At 45.7% G+C, this 23,540-nt stretch overlaps 1 protein-coding gene across 2 annotated transcripts in view; it reads right to left on the bottom strand.

The window, feature by feature from the left end:
• Window positions 1-5,290: 5,290 nt before the first annotated feature.
• MBD2 (methyl-CpG binding domain protein 2) overlaps window positions 5,291-23,540 on the bottom strand; it is a 57,440-nt gene continuing 39,190 nt past the window's right edge. Inside the window, exons 4-7 of one of the 2 annotated variants that reach the window (XM_083466269.1) lie at window positions 20,659-20,749; window positions 18,640-18,817; window positions 7,888-8,033; window positions 5,291-6,301 (exon numbers count right to left, since the gene is read on the bottom strand). In XM_083466269.1, the coding sequence (XP_083322395.1) occupies window positions 7,904-8,033; window positions 18,640-18,817; window positions 20,659-20,749 (399 nt within the window). In that variant the 3' untranslated portion in view covers window positions 5,291-6,301; window positions 7,888-7,903. Of the gene's footprint in view, window positions 6,302-7,883; window positions 8,034-18,639; window positions 18,818-20,658; window positions 20,750-23,540 lie in introns of those variants that run through there. The other variant, XM_083466270.1, reaches the window with a different exon arrangement.

The raw sequence follows: 23,540 nt of genomic DNA, 5'->3' as shown, positions 1-23,540 counted from the left end.
GTGCGAATACAACATTTTGCCCATCCTGAATCAACTGTCAGCTTCATATAGGATAATAAAAAAAAAGCTGGTGGGCTGGAAATCCAGTTACTAAATAGATATATACAAGACAGGAAGCAGCCTTATCTGCTAAAGTAGCAACTGTGGCAAAGGGCTGAAATGCAGGGCTGTCAAAGCACTGCAGTTTGATGCAATCATTAAGGTTCCATGGCAGGGGAGGGGAATGGATGGGGATTGTGCTGTTGGACTCTGCCCTGATTCGCAGGAGTTCCTTACTTAATAATTTCAAGGTTGGATTACTGCAGTGCAGTCCTTGTGGGGCTTTCCTTGCACTTGATCCCAAAACTGGCTGGTACAAAATATTTTGTGGGCCTCTGGTGGCTGAAAGATGCTGTTCCTAGCAACCTTGAAATTATTCTCCACCGTGAGCATACGTGGCAGTTTAAAATATTTTTCTTTTAATTGATCTGCTTTGCTACTTTCTCTTTGGCGCCCTGGGCTCCTTTGGGGCAAGGGCAGCACTTACTTTCAGGTAAGTACTCTCAGGATGGCAACTCCTATAGTACTTCCAGGAGTTAGCTTTCTGAGGGTAGGACTTGAACCCATGGCTTCAGGTAACAAGGAAGGAGATTCCAATTAAACATCAGGATGAACTTTCGACAGTGGAACAAACTCGGGAGGTTGTGGACACTCCTTCCTTGGGGTTTTTTTAAGCAGAGGTTGGTTAGCCATCTATCTTGGATGCTTTAGCTGAGATTCCTGTATTGCAGGGGGTGGACTAGATGGCCCTTGGGTTCCTTCATAGCGCTTCTCAGTCTCCTCTTTTGCAGGGTTGTTGTGGGAATTAAATGGGGGGGTGGGGAGAGAACCATCAACGCCACCTTGAGCTCTTTGGAGGAAAAGGTGGAATTTTATATACCGTATTTTTCGCTCTATAACACGCACCTGACCATAACACGCACGTAGTTTTTAGAGGAGGAAAACAAGAAAAAAATATTCTAAATGAAACAGTAGATGTATGATTTTTGTGGTTCATGCTGTGGCCACAGACATGTGATCTGATGGTGAGTTTGGGGTGACCCAGTGCAAAAATCCTGAGGATCCATGTGGATCCGTGCTTTGTAACCACGTTTTAAGTGGGGAGGGAAGGAAAAGCTCTCAAGGGATAAGGAGCACGAGTGGGGTGGGTGGAGAAGCAGCTTTTCTGCGAGCTGAGCAGGGAGGGAAAGAGCACTGTTGCTTTAAAGGTATACTTAAGGTATTTGCCCTGTGCCTGGGGTTTTTTCCATTTAACAGTTTGCAGCCTTTTTCTTCTGCTCCTTGTTTTGAGGCAGAATAGATTTGAGCAAGTGAGGAGGACTTGGATTGCAGGGGATTTGCCATTAGCTGTGTAAAAGCTCTCCTCCTTGCAGCCTTCTACTTTGTTTGTACAGGTGGCTACTGGTATCAGGTTCAGTTTGAGTGATAAGCAGCCACCAGCAGCAATAGAATGGAGCACAAAAAGCAGTAGGGGCACTAGGACCCAGACAATGCTCAAATCTATCCTGCCTCAAAACAGCTGAGAAGCGGGGGGATAGCCTTTTCTTTTACTTCCTGGTTTTCACTGCGCTCCTGGCTCAGAGCTCCAGGTTGGTTTTGGTGTTTTTTTTTTGCAGCTGGTTGCTTAAACTTTATCCTTCCTGATCCAAGCCCTCCTGTCCCTCTGCAGCCTCATTGCTCCATTTAGAGAGCGCTGGGACCTTTGCTAGCTGAGGCTGCAGCAGCTGTTACCGGCTACTTTAAAAGCGCCTGCTGGCTTTTAACTGCCTGCCTTCTCCCGGCTTGCTATGTCTCCCGTCTGTCCCTCCTCGCGTGTAAGCGGCTGCTGCCCACTTTGCTGGCATGGCTCTCCTTCCCTCCCTCCTCCTCAGCTCCTCCCCCTCCTCCTGGCTGTAAAGCAAGCAAAGCTAGAGCCGTGCAAAGCCCTGCAAGCGGCTCCGCTTTGCTTGACTGACGGCAGCCATGGCTCCAGTAGAGTGCATTCGCTCCGTAACACGCACAGGCATTTTCCCTTACTTTCTAGGAGCAAAAAACTGCGTGTTATGGAGCGAAAATTACGGTATATATATATATGTATATATATATATATATATATATACACACACACACACACACACAGTGGTGCCTCGCAAGACGAAATTAATTCGTTCCACAAGTTTTTTCTTCTTGCGAGTTTTTCGTCTTGCGAAGCACGGTTTGCCATAGGAATGCATTGAAAATCAATCAATGCGTTCCTATGGAGACCGTCCGGGGACAGAGGAGAAGCACTGCGCGCCTTCCCCTCTGTCCCTGGACCTGTTTTAAAGCAAGGGGCGGAGGGGAGAAGATCGCTTCTCCCTGTTGCCGCCCCTTGGTTCAAAAGGGGTCCAGGGACAGAGGGGAAGGTGCGCGGCGCTTCCCCTCTGTCCCCGGACGGTCCCCGGAGATTGCGGGCTGGCAACGGGGAGAAGCGATCTTCTCCCCGCCGCCCCTTGCTTCAAAAGAGGTCCAGGGCCAGCGGGGAAGATGCGCTGCGCTTCCCCGCTATCCCCGGAGCTTGCGGGGCAAGCTTCATTTTGCGAAGCCAGCCCATAGGGAAATGCGTCTTGCGAAGCGGCTAAGAAAACGAAAAACTCCTTCGTCTAGCGAGTTTTTCGTCTTCTGAGGCATTCGTCTTGCGGGGTACCACTGTGTGTGTGTGTGTGTGTGTGTGTGTGTGTGTGTATATATATATATATATATAATATCCTGCCCTCCCCAGCTGAAGCCGGGCTCAGAGCGGCTAACAACAATAAAACTAACACAGAATTCTAAAATCAATTCATTATAAAATCAATTCAGAATCAAATTAATGGCAACCATTGGGCTAGAGTTCTGTGAGGATTGCAGAAGGGGTCAGACTGTGCCTTGGCCAAAGGCCTGGTGGAACAGCTCTGTCTTGCAGGCCCTGCGGAAAGATGCCAAGTCCCACAGGGCCCTAGTCTCTTGTGACAGAGTGTTCCATCAGATCAGGGCCACACCCGAAAAAGCCTTGGCTCTGGTCGAGGCCAGCCTAACCTCCCTGTGGCCCGGGACCTCCAAGATGTTTTTGTTTGAAGACTGTAAGGTCCTCCGTGGGACATACCAGGAGAGGTGGTCCCGTAGGTACGAGGGTCCTAGGCCGTATAGGGCTTTAAAGGTTAAAACCAGCACCTTAAACTTGATCCTGTACTTCACCGGAAGCCAGGGCAGCTGGTATAGCACCAGGGGAATGTGATCCTGCGACGAGGACCCCGTAAGGAGTCTCGCCGCGGCATTCTGCACCCTAATAATACATTAGGGCTGCAACTTGATTGAAGACGTTTTCATGTATGGATGAATTGATGATAGTAGTTCTGAAGAAATGTTCCCTTTGTTTTTAGACAACTTGGTACCATCACACATGCAAAGAAGAGGCATTCTCCCTAAGCGATTGAAAGAGGGAGTGCCTCTTCTCAAATGGCGCTTGCCATCTAGATTTTAATGTATTTTTATTTTATTTTATTTTTAAAAAGCATGCTGTCCAATTAATTCAGATTTAAGAGGCTTTTCATTAATTGAAAACTGCAGGCTGTCATAGCAGACCATTTCTCTGCACCACAGCCATCCATTCCTCTGCAAAAGTAGACAGATCCCGAGTTTAATGTCACTGTTCAATGCATGTTTAACAGGCTTCCAATTCCGTCTTGTAACAAGAATAAATTACCCATCAGTATCAAGGGAGGCAAACCCACAGAGCAGGTTGCTTTGCAAGGCTTTGAGGAGTCCCGTGATCAATGGTTTATTTGGAAACAACTTAGGCCAGGAGAGACTACTGGAAACGGCAAAGTCCAAGATAAATGGCTCCGGCTGCAGAAGTTCAATGCACATTATTATAAAGCCACTAGATTCTATTCACTACGGTGTCTATGGGGCGACTTTTATGAAAAATCACCACGCAACAAGCATTATCTTCCCTGCTACCAAGAAGCCTTGAAAGGCTCATCAGATTCGGACTCTGCTAGATGGATGTCTTCCTGTGGACTGGCTTTCTGCAATCAGTATTCCTCTCATTTTAGCTATCAACAAGCTTGATTGTAATTGGTGGAGACCCCAGGGCAGCATTTTGTAGGGGAACACAATACAACGTCGTGAATAGAGGGCAGGCATCAGGATAGGGCAATGAACAGCCTGCTCTGAACCTGTTCATCAGCCTATTTGGGGGGTGTGCTGCTTTCCTACGTGTTCACTCCGAAGTCTGCTCTGATCCATTTCCACACTGATCCACAATTTTAAAAATCCCAAAACCTGCAAGAGAACATACATTTAAGTACATGTTCCCAAATGTGTCATCTCTCAAAATAGCATTCTAACTATATTTTCTTTCAACGTTGGAAAATGCATATTTTGAGCTTTCTGACAAATGCAGCAACCGATAGCTCAGTTTTGAGCCATACATCAGCCCTGAAGGTGCAGATTAGAGCACTTCAGTTCAGAGTTCATGAGGGTCAAATTTGTCAAGCACACTGCTCCAACCACGACACCAGGGATGGAGAAAATGGAGACCTCCAGACGCTGTTGGACTGCCACTCCCATCAGCCTCAGCTGGCATTAGCCAATGGCTAGGGGTGATGGGATCTGTAGTCCAGCAACATCTGGAGTGTAGGGATGATTGTGGAGTGAGGAGTGGGGTCCGGAGGGAGCACACTCCCCACCCGCAGGCAGCCACAGTCTGCCTGCACGCGTGACCTTGGGGTGCGGGGCAGCCCCCCAGACAAAGCCACGGCTGTCTGAACATCATTGCCTCTGTCTAACCTTTTGCGGTCTCAGTAGTCTGCGGTGTCCTGTCTGTAACCTTTGTCTCTGAGAGCTTTTGTCTCCTTTGTCATACACTGTGCAAGGGGGAAATGACGCGGTGGAAACAGGTGCCAAAATAACTTTGTACCACCCCATGATCCCGGGACCGGAAGATGTGTAAAGGTCACAGCCCAAAATGTATCTGCCTGGTTTGCATATTTGTCTCAATAAAAGGAGGTTCCACAGGGCTGGCCAGCGGCTCGCATGCAGCCCACCTGTGCGCAGCTCACCTGCCTTATCAACTCCTGCCTCATGTCCATCACTTCATGGAGGACCACAGGTTCCCCACATCTGGTCCACAAAAGCAGCAAGCACCCCACTCCCACCAGGTCATGGCCTCCCACCCACCCTTGCCAATACCACTACTGACTTTTTCTCTCCTTGCACTGACCGACTGCTACAACATTTGCGCAAACCATTTCATTTGAAAAGTGCTTTACAATCTTTATTAGGTTCATCCTCACAACAACCCTGTGAGGTAGGTCACTCATTCCCATTTCACAAATGGAGAACTGAGGCTGATCCACACACACTCGGCAGGTGTGTGCATTCATAATCGCATCACAGTGCTCATCCAGTTCCCGCTGAACTTAGGAGAGTTGCCTCGGCTGGGGGTGCCAAATCCCCATTTGGGCCCTTAAGAAGTGCAAATCAGTCAGGGACTTGAACCCGGGTGTCTTGGATACAGTCCACTCACTTAACGCCCTTATTTCTCTGCCCACCGATCCATCTGGCGATCTGGGCACGGGTGCCTATAATTTCCACTTAATTATAGCGCATCACAGTCTACAAATTTAGTTGCTCCAAATATAATTATTTATTTCTCTCTTAGAGAAGGGGTGGCGATGGGTCAATTTACAGATGTTTCCACTCAACTCCGGTATATAAAAAAAAATCTTTTATACAATATATGTACAACACATGTCACAATAGACTTCTTTCTTTCTTTTTAAATCGGGAGCGAACATTCTGTTTGCCTGATCCATTGTTACCAGCACACATACATCCACACAAAAGGAAGAGAGAGAGACAAGAAGGGGGGAAACCCTAAATATTTAGTGCTAGTCATACAGTTCCAGATTGCAGCCTAGCGTTGAAAGCTCAGCTTTGAGTTTAGGGAATTGTCTGACGTAACAAAAAAATAAAAATAAAAAACAAGACTTTTGAAGTCGTTAAGACACAAACTTTTTAAAAGTGGGTTTTCCTTTTTCTTTCTTGGTCTCTCTGTTTCCTCCTCTCCCCCCCCCCCCAAGATATATACATAAAAAAGAGCCAAAAAAAGGCATTGGTTTTTAATGCTATTAGAAAGCTATATAAATGTGCACAGGTCCTTTTCTTCTTTTCATAAAAGACCAATGGAAAACAAAACAAAAAAAAAGCGCCTTCAGCTTCCAGGAATTTCTTCTGGGGATCATTCTGTTTTAAGTACCTGTATGTAGAATGTAGGGAATGGGTATGAAACAGGTTTGAGAGAGAGGGGGGGGGGAGATGGAGAGAGAAGAATGACAATGGTTAGACATCTTTTATTCTAACGGTGAAGATCTATACCTCAAGAGCTCTAGAACAAAGCTTCCACATAATCAGAAACCTCAAATTGCCTGTAGCAGTTTTATTGGTCCTGACAGATGCTACAGGTTCCCGGGAAGAGACATATTCTACTCTTCACTCAGGGCTGCTTACTCACAAGTACACTCAATATCCAACTACACTGCCACACTCAGTATCCAACTGCCAGCCAGTAAGCCCCAGTACAGTCAATGGAGCTAACTTCTGGATAATATATAGAATTGAGCTGCCGGACACTCACCCTCCAACAACTACTTACAGCAAACAAAAAGTACCAGGAGACACTGCAGCTTCCTTGTTCACCTCTACTGCAAGAAATGAAGCACTGCCTGAGGTTGAGCAAATGGGATACGCTAAGGACGTGTTGGAAGAGGGCCTCCACAGTGGGCTACAGGAACTATTAGAAACTGCGGCAGCTACTGTCACCTGGAGGCTTCTGACCACATGCTCTTGCTTGAACCAGCTATAAAACATAATGGCCAGTGATACCAGCTGATGGCATGATTTGTGGAAAATACCCTTTTGTGCCACTGGGCTTCCTAGTGGGTCAAGATTGTCCTGTATATTTCCCACTCATGCTATATACACACCACCATGTTGAGGTATTCAGTTATGGAGAAATCTTACTTGTTTTAAAAAAGAACAGGGGAGGGCAAGATGGCGACCACTGGATCTATTCAGAATGTAAAAAAGGTAAAGGTAAAGGGAACCCTGACCATCAGGTCCAGTCGTGACCGACTCTGGGGTTGCGGCGCTCATCTCGCTTTACTGGCTGAGGGAGCCGGCGTACAGCTTCCGGGTCACGTGGCCAGCATGACTAAGCCGCTTCTGGTGAACCAGAGCAGTGCACGGAAATGCCGTTTACCTTCCCACCAGAGCGATACCTACAGTATTTATCTACTTGCACTTTGATGTGCTTTTGAACTGCTAGGTTGGCAGGAGCAGGGACTGAGCAACGGGAGCTCACCCCATCGCGGGGATTCGAACCACCGACCTTCTGATCAGCATGCCCTAGGCTCTGTGGTTTAGACCACAGTGCCACCCGCATCCCATTCAGAATGGAGTTTAAATCAAACATTTAAGAAGAAGGGACTACCTTGAAGGCCTTGGGAAGGACAAAGAGGCATAGGAAGCTGCCTTTCACCAACTCAACATTTGCTGCCCTAGCTGGAGGCGCCAGGAACTGAACCTTTTGCATGCAAACGCAGGGGCTCTGCTGCTGAGAATGGCCCTTGCCTGGCGCCTTTCATCAAGATCTATTCTGTCTCTTCACCTTTAGCCAATCAGTTTGGCAGGCCTGGAGAGGAGAGCCGGGCCACTTCTGTGCTCTGTGAAGCACTTCACAAATTGCAGGCTTTTCATGCTGAACAGCAAAGCAGCAATCACAGTAACTAAGGGAGACACTCCAACACGCGGCGTTGTCGCTCCACAAGGAACCCGTGGCTGTACCTGATGCTGTTGCCTCTTATGCTTCTTCGCCATCGTCCATCTCAACCTCGTCCAAGTCAGCTGTATCTGCAGCTCGCGACAAGATGTCTGCCATTAGCGCCTCCTCCAGCTTTTTCCGTACCTGCTGTACTCGCTCTTCTTGTTTCCTGTGGAATAACCCAGAGGGGGGAAACATCACTGAAATATTATCTCCGCAAATGGAAAGAGAAGTCACTCAGCAGGCCAGTGCTATCTCTATAATTCAGGGATTGAAGGTGGGCAGGTGAGGAACCTGTGGCCCTCTGTTATCAAATTCAATCTCCACCCCTATAGTTCTTCCTTCCTCATCTTTGAACAACAACTTCGGGTCCAAACTAGGTTTTGTGCAGATTGCCACCCGCCTTTTCTTTTTCGTCGCTGATGCAATAAATTCTATTCCTAATTTCCCATTTTGTAAAACTCTTGTGTGATTACTGGAGACATGAGTCTCTTGTAGACATATAATATCCCTTTTTTTTCTCCTTAACACATGTTCTATTTTGTTTCTTTTGAGATTTTTTTAAAAAATTATTAATTTTCCACATTTATAACAAATATAACATATAAAAGACTCAAAATGAAACACATTACAATACTAGAAGAAAAAAGAAATAAAAATAAAAAACACTTAATACTTCTAAAATCCAAATTAACTTTCATTGTTATCTGACTTCCTCTAATCCCCCCTAACTGAATTTCATTGTGACACCTTTGTAACAGTTCTCCAAGATCATCTTTCTAATGCAGTTAACTCCTTCAATTTACTATCTTCATTTTTTGAGTTTACTATTCAACCCACTTACATTGCATGAGATACACTTTAGTGACATACAGATTTATTGTATTCACGTTACCTTACCAGGTTCAAGAAATAACTATAAAACAAACTTTCCCACTTTATTCCTGTCTTGTCTCTTCTAGCTCTTGAAGTCTCTCTCCACCTAGATCTTTCCAGTACTTCCTCCAGAAACTTCCTGCTTCTTCTACCATCCTAAAGGTCTTCCTTCCTTCTTTATATGTGAAAGTGAGTCCCCGAGGGAACCTGTGGCCCTCTGAAACTCCAGATCCCATCATCCCTGACCATGGCCCATACTGGCCGAGGATGATGGGAGTTGGAGTCCAACAACATCTGGAGGGCCACAGGATCCCCAGCCCTGATCTAAAAGAAGGCATTCCCATAGAACCACAGAATTGTAGACTTGGAAGGGACCGTGAGGGTCATCTAGTCCAACCCCCTGGAAGGCAGGAAAATTGGCAGATCTGCAGCTTGAACCCATGACTCTGAGATTCAATCTCAAGCTCTATCAACTGAGCTACCTGGAGAGCCATAATTGACAAACTGGGGGGGGGGACCATAATTGACAAATGAGATGCTCTAAACACTGCTTGTGTAGGTAATAATAATAATAATAATAATAATAATAATAATAATAATAATAATAATAATTTGTATGCTGCCCTATACCCATAGATCTCAGGTTCTACCCGTAGATCAGGTGGATGGATATCTTTTACTGGGAATCAGGTAGATTTCATAAGAGAAGCCCAAATTCACATCCATTTAAAGTACAAATATTCAAGTCAATGAGAAGAGTTTCCACATCAAGAAAAACACCTGCTGTGGCCAATGTGAAAACTATCTGCATACAGTATTTTCCGCTACAAATTAAAATCCATGCTCCCCACTGAGGCAAATTATGTGATTCTTTTAATGAAACTCTTCATAGGTAGCTTAATAGGGACCCACCACTAATCTCATCAACATTCACTGAATTTCACTTATGAACTCTGATATAGCAGTTGAGAAGAAAGAATTTCAGCTAAACTAAGCCAAATACATATACCAGTTTGGAGGTCATTGACTTTAAGACTAAAAAGAAAGCCCACCCACCATCTTTTTTTCCCCTGGAAGAAGAATTAACATAAACGCGGAACTATTGAATTCAGGAAGAATAAGTCACTGGGGGAATGCTGAAAGCCAGCACTGAATGTGATGTCAGGGTGGAAAAATCTCTTGGGGTTCTCTGCCACACTTCCATTGTTGAGAGCGATGAAAAGCTAGCAGCTACAAAGACCTGTATGGCTTTAATAAACCTAGATGGAGAAGCTGAACGCAAATCCCCAAAACTTTTCCAAATGTACTTTTCCTTACTATGCACCAGAGTTTTTCTTATTTTAAAGGAATGAGTGCAATGAACACTGGATAACTGAAAGGAGCAGAGAGCTCCCAACTTCAAGCACTCTTCTGTAACATTTCACAATCCCACAAGCCATGTTTAAAAAGCAGGATGTTCAAAGCAAACTCAAAATTGATTATTCTAGCTGCCTTCAGACAAGGATGAGGAACCTGTAACCCTCTAGGTGTTGCTAGATTATAGTTCTAGTCATGCTGGCTGGAGCTGGAAGTAAATGGAGTCCAACAACATTTAGAGGGCCCCAGATTCCCCACTCCCAACTCAAGTAATTAAAACAAGCAAACCAGGTTTTTAAACCCAACTGCGGGTGGCGCTGTGGGTTAAACCACACAGCCTAGGACTTGCTGATCAGAAGGTCGGCGGTTCGAATCCCCGCGACGGGGTGAGCTCCTGTTGCTCGGTCCCTGCTCCTGCCAACCTAGCAGTTCGAAAGCATGTCAAAGTGCAAGTAAATAAATAGGTACCGCTCCGGCGGGAAGGTAAATGGTGTTTCCATGCACTGCTCTGGTTCGCTAGAAGCGGCTTAGTCATGCTGGCCACATGACCCGGAAGCTGTGCGCCGGCTCCCTCGTGCAATTAAGCGAGATGAGCGCCCCCACCCCAGAGTCGGTCAAGACTGGACCTAATGGTCAGGGGTCCTTTACCTTTACCACTAAAAACTATTGGCAGAGCCCCTGCTGGCCAAAAACATGGTCTTTTAAAACATCAAAGGGTTTTTTTTTGTTTTGGTTTTTTAAAAAAACAGTGATTTGGCTTTAGTGCAAATAAAGCCCTGGGATGATGTGACTGAGTCTCAAATTTTAGTTCCTGCCCTGTCCTTCTGAGCTCTAAAATTCTATGTTTCTAATACCTTTAAAGCCGCTGCCCTTATGTCACGGATAAGAAGCGATCGCACTTTCTTTGTTTATTTTGAAACTCTTGGATCAAGCTGACGCGGAGACTGCAAATGTGCCTCGTAAAAAGCATCTCACTAAATAATAAAGATGCTTTATGCTGCTGTTTACAGATCTTTTACTTTATCTTTCCATTCAGTACCTCGTGCTGGGTCAGGCTTTAGTAGCGTTGGGGGGCAGTAATGTCAAGGCTGATGAATGAGATTTATTTTTGAGCAACACACAGGCGATGTAAGGATAACTCTGCAAAAGCACAGGTTGGGGAGCTCAAAAGAGGCGCCCTGCGCATGCAGAAGAGCTGTGGAGGGGGGGTGTCCCAGATTCCAGAGCCGAGGCTGATTTAAAAGGTGCAAGACAGAGAACGTGTCACCAAATCATCCGCCGGCATTTAGAGAGCAAGATTAAAGCAAATGAATGAAAGGCACTAACGTATGTGTATTTGCACAAGGAATCTTGTGGCCTAGATGCAAATCACAATTGAGGATCACTTTGGGGAGAGTGGGAAGTTAGCAGTGAAAAGCAATGTATATGAAAAGCTTATGCAATGCATATGAGAGCCCGGAATTACTTTTCTGTGTACTGTGGTACCTCCGGTTGTGGACAGGATCTGTTCCGGAGCTCCGGTCGGATCCCGAGGTTTCCTCAACAGGAGGGACCGCTTCTGCGCATGCAGTGGTACAGTGCTTCTGCACATGCGTGTGCAGCAAAAACCCAGAAATATATTTCTGGGTTTGCCACTTATGTATCCCAAAATTTAAATAAGCGGAGGGATATGGAAGCAGAGGTATGACTGTATAAGATTAAAGGTAAAGGTAAAGGGACCCCTGACCATTAGGTCCAGTCGTGACTGACTCTGGGGTTGTGGCACTCATCTCGCTTTATTGGCTGAGGGAGCCAGCATACAGCTTTCGGGTCATGTGGCCAGCATGACTAAGCCACTTCTGGTGAACCAGAGAAGCACACGGTGTTCCAGCCCCCTGCCCAGCTGGCCTGGCTGCCGCGCCACACCCCCTGGTAGCCAACCAACCAGGTGGAGGCTTGGGGGCGGGGTTTTGCCACTCAAACGTGCCCGCAGCAGCACTTCCCTTTCATTCCGCTGCTGGTTTTCGTCGGATCCGGCGGTCGTGGATCCTGATGCCCTTGCTGGTGGCTAGGGCCATGGCACGACCTCTGGTGACATCAGGGAGAGCTTTCAGTTGTATTTGCATCAACAGGCTCCTCCCACTGGTGGTTAACCCTTGTTAGACTCACCCCTCCCTGAGGGGGTGGAGTCACGCTCTGTTGTTTTATCCAATGCCTAAGCCAATACCTCTCACATGCTGTAATCAATAAAGCTGTGGCCTTTTTTAGCCCATTAACCTAATATACTGTGTCCATGTGGTGGATCCTTGACTCACAAGTGTGAATTCTGGTGGACGCCTGTGTTTTGGTTCTCGTATTGCTTCAGAAAGTTTGAACTAGGTAGTTTTGTCTTTTGAATGCAAACTGAATCGAAATTCTCCGCCACCCTACCTGGGACTTTCTCCATGCAAAGCAGATGCTTTAACACTGATCTACAGACTTTCCCATGTTTGGATGAGGAGTGTTTGAATATCAGCATCATAATACAGTCATACCTCGGGTTGAATGCGCTCCAGGTTGAGCGCTTTCGGATTGTGTTCCACGGCAACCCAGAAGTAACTGAGCGTGTTACTTCCGGGTTTCGCCGCTTGCGCATGTGCAGACGCTCAAAATGACGTAATGCGCAGAGGTGGCAAAACACAACCTGCACATGCGCGCCGTCGCGTCTTGCGTTCCATTCAGGATGTGAACGGGGCTCCGGAACGGATCCCGTTCGCATCCCGAGGTACCTCTGTATTGACGAAGCACATGAATCTGTCAAAAGAGAATGGGAGCACAAATCCTTTGGGGGAAATATCACAAAATATTTCCCTGTTATTATATCTTGCGCTTACACAGCTCAGCCCTGTCCTGCATATATATCACCAGAGAGGGACTCAGCAGTCACAAAAACCTAAAACGACAGCCAACTTGCACTTAGGAAGCTACCTTTAAGTGAAAACGCATCATCACAAGTTAAGTAAGAACTGCAGGCCTGAAGCAAATGACTTTCCCATTAATACGTTCAGCTTGATTTCCTATGCTAATTTGCAGAGAAGGCACTCTGGAAACAAAAGTCCCTGAATATGCAACTGAATCAAAGGTAGCCCGTGCAAACATAATATTAATATTTTTTTAATGCAAGTGTGACGTGGAGGAAAAGAAATATGACTTTTCAAAGCAAACGAACCTTGGAAACACTATTTTTCTGACAGATCAGGATTCCATTGCTATTAGAGAACTGTGGTTCAACATTGCCCTCTGCTGGAGGCAGTCTGGGATTTCAACTGCTAAAACAAAACAAAAAAACACCCCGAAATCCTTTGGAACATTTCTTTTTATGTGTTAGCCGTCTCCTGCTGGCGGCAGAAATAATAGAGGGGGGAACCCATGCTGTGTTAACTTTTTATGCCTCCATTACATCGTTCGGGACACAGTGAAGCCGAAAAAACGCTTAGTCCCAAACTTTAAGAAGATGGTAGAGACTATTGAACAAAACTAATTTTCAAAGGGAGAAATAAAGGAGTGGGGGAGGGATTTGTGACATCAAGGATCTGCGTTCATCTCTGAGCTTCCAGGACTGCTAAAAATTCACCAAACTCTTCGAGCCTATTTGGTTAAAATCTCTGTGAGCAAAGTCTACTAAAGTAAAAGGTTGCAAGATCAATTCTACGAAATTGTTGTACGTTAGGACTGGCCAGGTTAGCTCAGTGATAGAGCATGAGACACTTAAGCTCAGAGTTGTGGATTCGAGCCCCACTTTGGGCAAAAACACTCCTGCAATTACAGGGATTTGCATAATTGATTCTTGTGCTCCCTTCCAATTCTATGATTCTATGATTCGAACACAAGCTCAGGTCATATACAGTAGTACCTTGCTTCTCAAACGCCTTGGTTCCCAAAAGCCGAAAACCCGGAAGTAAGTGTTCCGGTTTTTGAACATTTTTCAGAAGCTGAGTGTCCAATGAAGCTGTCAGCTATTGTTTCCGGGGCGCCTGCACCAATCAGAAGCTGTGCCTTGGTTTTCAAACATTTCGGAAGTTAAATAGACCTCCGGAACGGATTAAGCTTGGCCCTTTTGTTTTTGCTATTTGTTTTGCATTTTTGTTTTTGAGGCTTTTCCGGTTAATTTGTTTTTGTGACTCTGTGGAACGCAGTTCAGCTACTGATTGACTGTGTGACTGCGGAAATGGATAAAAGCCCCCCATCCAAACAATGACTATCATCAGTGCAGGTAAGGAAAAAAATAAATTTTAATTTTTATCATCTACAATACTGTCTTATTTTATAGTACAGTGGTACCTTGCAAGACGAATGCCTCGCAAGACAAAAAACGCGCAAGACGAAAGAGTGTTTCGTTTTTTGAGTTGCTTCGCAAGACGAATTTCCCTATGGGCTTGCTTCGCAAGACGGATTTCCCTATGGGCTTGCTTCGCAAGACGAAAAAAGAAAACGTCTTGCAAGTTTGTTTCCTTTTTCTTAAAACCGTTAATACCCTATGGGAAACCGTGCTTCGCAAGATGAAAAATTCACAAGACGAAAAATTCGCAAGATGAAAAATTCGCAAGACGGAAAAACTTGCAGAATGAATTAATTTCGTCTTGCGAGGCACCACTGTACAGTACATTGATTATTGCTTTCATTTTATGGATCAATGGTCTCATTAGATAGTAAAATTCATATTAAATTGCTGTTTTAGGGGTTATTTTTAAAAGTCTGGAACGGATTAATCCATTTTGCATTACTTTCTATGGGAAAGTGCACCTTGGTTTTGGAACAGATTAAGTTTTAGAACCAAGGGACCACTGCAGTAAAAGTGGGCCCAGGCTGTATCACTTCATACTGCAGGGGAGGAGGGGACTGGATTTCTCAAAATCCCCGTGTTTTTAAAAATAATTCCTGCACAAAAAAAGGAAGCACTACAGGAGAAAGCCTGGTGTAAGTCCTCCTCATTTTCCAAGAGCTGAAAGGAGAATTTCCAGTGCTGGCAGTCTGCCATGGAGAACGACAGCTTTCTCATGGCCACCCATCTTAACAACCTATGAATTGGACCTGCAGGAAGAGTCTCTGGTGCTTAGCTCCTGCTGGATCATGCCAAAGGCCCAACTAGTCAGGCATCGTAGAATCATAGAATTGTAGAGTTGGAAGGGACCCCGAGGGTCATCTAGTCCAGCCCCCTGCAATGAAGGGATCTCAGCTAAAGCTTCCATGACAGATGGCCATCCAACCTCTGCCTAAAAACCTCCAAGGAAGGAGAGTCCACCACCTCCCAAGGGAATTTGTTCCACTGCCAAACAGCTCTTACTGTCATAAAGTTCTTCCTGACGCTTAGCTGGAATCTCCTTTCCTGAAGCCATGGGTTCGAATCCTACCTTCTGGAGCAGGAGACAGCAATGCTCTCTCAATGGCCAACCAGATGCCTACAAGCAAGACCTGAGCAAAACTGCACTCTGCTCTTTGCTGGCAGGATTATACAGCTGCAGCAAATCCAAGGAACAACTTCAGTCCAAACCATTTAAGGCTTTAAAGGTTTTAAAAAAAAAAAGAACTTTAAATTGGGCCCAGAAACTCACTGTCAGCCAGTGAAGCTGCTACAGCAATGATATCATCAACATTGACTGCCTCTGATGGCCGCATTTTGGACCATTTGACATTCTTGAACTATCTTCCACATAATAGCTGCATTTCAATCCACAAATGGGAGGTGAGGAGCAAGTCAAGTTACATGGGAATTTGGAAATACAGAGGTTCCTTAAGCATCCTTAGCCGAGAGACTGTGTGCCCCACAGTGCTTTTACCTCAGCCATTTATCTGTTTGCAGCTAGATGGGGCAGGTGGCCTCATTTGATAGTTATTGAAAACTTTTATCTCAGTATTTTTAAGGGGGTGGAAAGGAGCCATGCAATTTGGACAACCTACCCCGGTGATACACCATCACACAAAGATTTGGAAATGGGCCACTGTGAGGCTCATCTCAAAAGCCATATGTAAATTAAATATAAAGGCATGTGGCAGTCGTAATAGTCTGACTCCACAGTGCAAACTTTTACAGTGGTACCTCGGGTTAAGAACTTAATTCGTTCCGGAGGTCTGTTCTTAACCTGAAACTGTTCTTAACCTGAAGAACCACTTTAGCTACTGGGGCCTCCCACTGCCGCCACGCGATTTCTGTTCTCATCCTGAAGCAAAGTTCTTAACCCAAGGTAATATTTCTGGGTTAGCGGAGTCTGTAACCTGAAGCATCTTTAACGTGAGGTACCACTGTATTGGGAAAGTGCCCACTCTCATATTTCACCCAGAACAGGCCAAACATGGCCCCATTTGATTTACTTCCTTGTTTATGAACTGGCACAGCCAGGGGCTGTTGTGTCAGCAGAAATACACAAAGCTCTGCGAACGCTGCATTGCTGCTGAGGTGGCAGAAGCTTCAAACACGCCCTTCAAAACCTGGGCACTAACAGGACGGGAAAGAGAAAGGGCACACCTTTTCTTAAGTCACAAAGAGCAGCCCCATGAAACAAAGTTATCTCTGCAAACTGCTTTCAGGTGCAACATTCTAAGCATCAACAGGAATGAGTCTCAATGGGCAAAAAGGATGCAGGAATCTGGAGGAAGTGAGGGCAGGCGAGGATGCAGGGTTCAGCCCCGACACAGCAGGTGTCATGATCCTGACCTTGCTTTGCAGGGGAGAGAGAAATCTCCCACTGGGGAGGGAGGTTTATTATTTATTTTATAGGAGTCCTCTCAAAAAGCATCAGGCCACTGTACAACAAGGGACGCGGGTGGCGCTGTGGGTTAAACCACAGAGCCTAGGACTTGCCAATCAGAAGGTGGTGGTTTAAATCCCCACGACTGGGTGAGCTCCCGTTGCTCGGTCCCTGCTCCTGCCAACCTAGCAGTTCGAAAGCACGTCAAAGTGCAAGTAGATAAACAGGTACTGCTCTGGTGAGAAGGTAAATGGTGTTTCCATGCACTGCTCTGGTTCGCCAGAAGCAGCTCAGTCATGCTGGCCACATGACCCGGAAGCTGTATGCCGGCTCCCTCGGCCAGTAAAGCAAGATGAGCGCCACACCCCCAGAGTCTTGAATGGACCTAATGGTCAGGGGTCCCTTTATCTTTACTGTACAACAATAAACAAAAAATATAAAAATAAAACAAAAGCAATACAGAGTGATGATTAAAACGACTGGCTACCCAAGAAAATTTTAAACCACTGCATAGGCTTGTCGGCACAGAGAGGTCAAGAGACATTTGGGGGTGCCTGCCAAATCTCTGCTAGAAGGGTAGTCTGCTGCATTGAGGCTGGTGACACTAAACACCCGATTTAAGGCTTCCTCCAACTGCTCTCAAAGGGAAGGCAAACCTGGCCCTTCCAAGAAAATAGATCAGCTCAAACCATCGTTCTTACTAACTTTTTTTGGACATCGTTTTCTAGTCATTACACCTCTAGTTACCCAAAGTCTCTCATGCTACAGAAATTGCCTCTATATATCATCAAGTCCATTACATTAAGGGAGCCTGCATGAATTTATTTTATTCTATTTGCAGTTGCTCAATATCCTTTTCTCTTCTTGTCCTTTCTGAGGCTTGCCTGCCTGGATAGCTCAGTTGGTTTGTGTGTGGTGCTGATAACACCAAGGTTGCAGGTTTGATTCCATCCACTTTAGGATCTTTTACAAGTCGATCAACCCAGCAAACGTGGCACCGCTGCTTGCCCAACTTGTGCCTCCAGCTACAGGTCCTCCCAGTGCAGGCCAACTTCTGAAAGTTCAGCGGTTCTTCAACAAACTGTGAGGAGGTGCAATGGACAAGATTGAGCTCATAGAAGACCTTTGAAATAGCAGAGTGTGGTAAAACTGTAAAGTCAGAAGTCTGAAAAGTTGGTAAGATCCAGAAATCAACTCGGGAGAAGGAGAGGAAGTGTGTGCAATGTGAACACACGTAGTGATAAAAGGAGAGAATTCCATCCACCCCACAGAGAATAGGGCTGGTGTGATGTTAACATATGAGAGTGCTGGAGGTGAAATAGTTAAACAAGTTACCCAATCAGAACCCAGGGGGGTGGAGTCAGAGGGACTATAAAACCAGCTCTGGGAGGGGCGAAGGGAGAGTTTGTTGGGAGTTGGGTGGTTGGTTGAATCGGGATAGAGTCTGTGGGTTGGTTGAGTTAGTGTAGCGAAATAAGCTGAGTCGGGAACAGTTAGGGGCTAGGAAAACAAGTAAATACCTGAGAGGTGGTTTAGTGAGTGAGAGCAGTTAGCGGAAGTTATAGGTCTGGATAGGCACCCCATGATTGTAATTGACCGATACTGTTTATGAAACCACACGCTTGTTGAACTGCAATAAATAAACAGAAGTTTATGTTTCAATTTAACCCTGACTGGACTCAGTATTGTACCAGGTAGGGCCTGGGTGGTGGCAGCGAGAAATAAAGTGGTGGCACAAGGATCAAGAGATGGTGAAATGTCCGGGGACCCTGTGTCATCGCCACAGCTGGTTGCGGTGAGAGGAAAAGCCCTTCAACGGCAGTGGGGGCAAGGACTTACCTAATGTCCTCGTCCGTGACGATGAAGGCTTTGCAGAGAGGTTGGGAGGTGTTCAGCCACACGGCTGGGTTCTTCTCAACAGCGGCAGAGAGCTGCCCTGTGATGGGGGCAGAACTCGTGTGCAGTGCGCTGGCGACGGCAGACAAGAGGGTGTCGTCGTTGTTCCCCGGGCCAACCCCTGGAACGCAAACGCAGCACTTGATCAATAAGGTTCATCAGAGCAGAGTTCAACGGGCAGGATCCGGTGGCAAGGATCCCAAACCTCCCATCCCAGAGCCTAGTCAGGTAGCCAAAGAGCGCATGAGAGTGAGATGAAGCATGCAGGGACACACACACACACACATGGGTCTCACCCCACACTGTGCTGGCCCCATTCAGTTCACCTTCCTGCCTCGTGTAGGTTCAGTTTGACACTGCAGGAATTCTGGGCAACCAATTATCTGTGAGGCAAGAGGGCAGCCTAACCACAAAACTGGCAAGAACCAGCTTTGGAGGAACCTAATGGCCAAAGCAACTCCAGATATGGTACAAGGAGAGCTCTAATACATGCCATTTCCAAGGACTGTGGTTGACTAAAAGATGGTGGGACAATTTCAGGGAGTGGGCAGAGGAGGAATGGTGGAGACTGCCTCCCCAACCTGACCCTTCCGGGGAGGAGGAAAAGGCAGTATAGATTTACAACAGGGGTTTGGGGGAGGCCGCAGTTCAGAGGCAGATGAGAGGAAAAGCTGGGAAATCATGGAACAGGCAGAACAACACCAGCTGACATGTTGTCATTAGAAAGCATTCCAGAACCTCTGTCTCCCAGAGCCCAGCAAGACTTAAAAGTAGGAGAGCAAAGAGCTCAAAGACCGAGGGCACGTGGTAGCACCCATAGAGGAGATGATGAGAATGATGAATGAGGATGTGGGAGATACGGGGGTGGGGGTGGAGATTCACTCAGGACAACGCCATTATCCAAGAGGCTGGGTTCAATAGCCTCTCTCTGTAAAGATTAAAATAAAAAATGACGGTAAGAAACTCTCCCCTGTCTTTATATGTTCCTGGGCAACCAGCCGGGAGTCACTGACACCATCCTGACAGACAATGGGGTGGCAGAAGATGGTAGAGGAGAGGAGGAAATACCTAAGGTACTTTTACTATATACCATGTTTCCTAATGGGAAGTTCTTGCAGACTCTCTGGACTCTGTCCTGTAATGCAGTATTAAATAGACAAGCTGGGAATTTGGTGACAGCCTCTGTAATGAACCCTCAAAGGGAATTTCACCTCACACCAAACAGGTTTTTGCTCACAGAATAGGACTTCCTCCCCTCCTCCTGGCCGTTGCTGTGCACCTGAGAATCTGGACTAAATGAAGTTTTGGTCTGAACCAGCAGGGCCACTGCTGTTATGTTCTTATCACCCTTTAGACTTCCACCAGCGTACCAAGATGTGAAGCTACAATGTGGACACTGGGGGCAAAGTCAAGCATGTGGGCCCTCCCTGTTAGAATTCCTGCTCCATGATTGCAGTCATGGGATTTTTGTCTTTCACATGATGGTATATGTTTTGACTCCACAAAGTGGGAAGTAACGGAGACAGGATGTTTGTGTTACTGTGTTCCGTGAATTGTGACGGTTGTCCTTTGTTTTGTCTGATGCTAGAGAGAGAGGGAGCCATGTTGCAGTGCTCCGTGTGTTTATGTGTAAATAAAGTAGATTAGCCAAAATGCTGAGTTGCTGAGGTCTGTCACGCAAGGTGCGCAAACTCTGCGGATCCCTAAGTGTGCCGGTGTCAGTTGGCATCTGTCGCTGTGATGTTTGGGGTGAAGAAAGCTTCTGAAGCTCCCAAACGATCGACCAGGAGGGAGAGAACATGCCAGTTGGGCATGTGTCTCTGCTAGGGTCCTACTCAAGTGTAGGCTGAACTCCTGACACTCCCCACCCCTTCAGATGTATCCAAATATGCACAAAATGTCCCTCTGCACCCCAGTTTGAGAGCCACCCATTTCTTAGAACACTGCGGATGCAAAGAGTACCTTGAAGGCCTTTTGGCAGCTCCATGGATTTTATGATCTGCTCGCTCACATCTGACGCGCTCAAGCCTTGCAGCCTCTTCTCCCAGAAAAGCTGAAAAGATTGAAAGATTGCCGGGTTAATTTAAAATGGAAAAGTAACAAAAACACTGCAGGGGGGGGAGGGGAAACCAAGATGGAATATTCATTTTATAGGCATAAACTTAATCACTTCTGCAACAGCGCTGGAAGATTTACAGACAGCCTCTGCATGCTGCCAACTTGACGAAAAAGCAGAAGGAATCGTTTTGTTTATTTGCTGGTTTAGTTCAAATATTTATGCCCCATTTATTTAGACGCAATCAACCTCTCAAAAGCAGCTCGCGGTGATACTAAAGCAAACATCCCTTGTTTTTATTCTTTTTCAAGGTTACTTCCAGGGCAGATTCTGGGTGCCAGTTCCCTGCGGAGCTTTGCTACTGAAGAGAAACTATCCTCTGGGAAGTTCTCTTGCACAAAGACTTGCGAAATGAACAGCCGCTGCCCAATAACACAGTTGCTTCCCCACACACCTGAATGGGACTTGTGCACAGGACAAACCAAGACCTGATTGCTCCAATGCAGATGAGCACCAGCTATACTTGCTTACTTTAAACTGATGCAAAAACAATTAAGCAACAATTAAGCATACGCACACTTTTTCCAGTTAAGGACAATCGTCTTGAACCTTTGATTGCTTTCAGTATGCTAGGGCTGCATGGTCAACTTAAAAGGGGCTAGTTTTCAAGGATGCTCACCCAAGGACCAAACTACGCGTGATGCAGAAGGCAGCTTTGTTGGGGGCTGTTGCTGTTTTTAAAAAATGCAGATAGCATCAGCTGCAGGGAGAGCAATGGATAATTACAAGGAGCATAGAAGGTGTGGTGGAAGAATTTAACCCTCTCCTCTCCTGCTGCTGTCCTAAGTAAGAGTCCTGTTCCAAAGGTGCTATCTGCATTGGAAATCACTCATTGGGACCAGCTAAACTTTGATTTGGCGTCTCGATTGCAAATTCTGCCCTAGTGTAAGTGTAATTTGCCCTGTGGCACAGGGTGACTAAGTTCAGCACCTGAAAATGCGTGCATCGGTAAGGTGCTTGTGAACTTGCGAATGCAGGTAAATCTGCAAGGACTGTAGACCAAGGAGACTCAAATTGTCAGCCATGCTCAGCCATGGGTAAGCTTGGACCAGTTAACTAATATCTCAGTCTAATATGCTTCAAAGTGCTAATGGAGAGAGGGGGGGGGAGAGTACACGTTGAAGGAAAAACAAAATGAAAAAAATAAGAGTATTCAGCAAGGGTAGTAGTTGAACTAAGTTTGAGTAAAACTTAATTGAATTACCAATCTTGCTGCTTACCATGAGACCCACTGAAATGAATGAACATGTCTAAGACATTGCCATTAATTTCAGTGGACCTACTGTGAGTAAAACTTAGCTGAAGCAAGTGGATGTATCATGCAAATGGAGATCTTACATATGGCACCTAATTAGATTATTTTGAAATGTGCTCCTTTCCTGAAAACCAAGGTATTCAATTGCAACTCCTTACTTAATAATTGGATCATTTTTTGTTACCCCCAAGTAATTTTTCATTGTGAAAATGACAGTACAATTTTTTAAACATCTACTTAATTTATCTTAAATGGGAACTAAAATGATACAATTGGCATGATTACTGTAAGGACTATATAAAATGTTCCCATTTAGCCGATTTAAAAAATCAATTTAGGTTACAATTATGTCAGATAAGTTTGGTGATCCCTGTAGACCCTGGTCAGAGTGATAATGTGATGGATGAGTTTTGTACGCAACGTAATTGCTTTGTTTCAGTGCTCTCTACACAAGCCATTAATATTTGGTTGTCCAATTAAGATCACTTTTAAGACAATCATGGCAGTGACCAACTTCAGTCCATATTTACACATTTTGCAAGACAACTCAATTATTTCATTCCTGTTTTCCTTCACCAGACCATCATCAACAGGCTTTGCTACTTTACCTTGTGTGCTTATATGGATACATGTATATAATTATCTCTACCCGTCTACTGCATATGGGTATTCAGATCAGCTTAGATCAATTAAAACCACATCATCATAAAGACAACATCATCAAGAAAATACAAAGCGTGTTCGCACATTACACTGAACCCAGGTACAAGCTGTCTCTGCACATGTACAAGTGTTTGTACAAAAGAGTTGATTTCTACAGTTCAACTATTGTGAACACAGGTACACAGATGGTACACTCATCGTATATCACACTTGAATAACCGGGTGTACCAGTTCAAGCAATGGTGTAGACAGATTGAACATGCATGGAACGTAGTAAGGGGCAGAACAGGCACAGCAAATCTGGGAGGAAAATACTCTCTGCTCGACAAGGCAAAATGTCTTCCCGAACAAAAATGACTTTCCTAGCGGGTGGAAGATGGTTAAAGAGAGGGGGTCATCCAAGCCTTGCAGGGCAAGATATGCCACAGTTTGGGTGCAGCAGTAAACAAGATGCCGCCTTTTTAAAAGCAATGCCAGAGGTGTTGAGGAAGAGGAGAAATCAGTTGTCTGTATCAGACATTTAGGCCTGCGGCAACATCTATCATGCGATGGAAACAGATAAAGATGATGCCATAGACTGGTTGGACACAGAGGAATGGTGGGAGGAACCAGCTGGGGAACCTCAAGGGGAAGAAGACTCAGAGCCCTGGGTTTCGTGGTGGGACGGCAATGAGTGATCAGAGGGAGAAGACTGGAAGGATGGGATGGTGGAAGCTGAAGACATAACAGGGCTTAGTAAGAGAGAGGTTCAGAATCGGAGGCAGAAGCTGAAGTAGGAAAGGAGGAGGCCAAGAGGCAGAGATGGGTCAG

The sequence above is a fragment of the Podarcis liolepis genome, assembly GCF_965112155.1.
Source record: "Podarcis liolepis genome assembly, chromosome: 11".
NCBI classification, from domain to species: Eukaryota; Metazoa; Chordata; class Lepidosauria; order Squamata; family Lacertidae; genus Podarcis; species Podarcis liolepis.
Note: the sequence above shows the minus strand (reverse complement) of the source record. Positions and strands in the feature narration are given on the sequence as shown.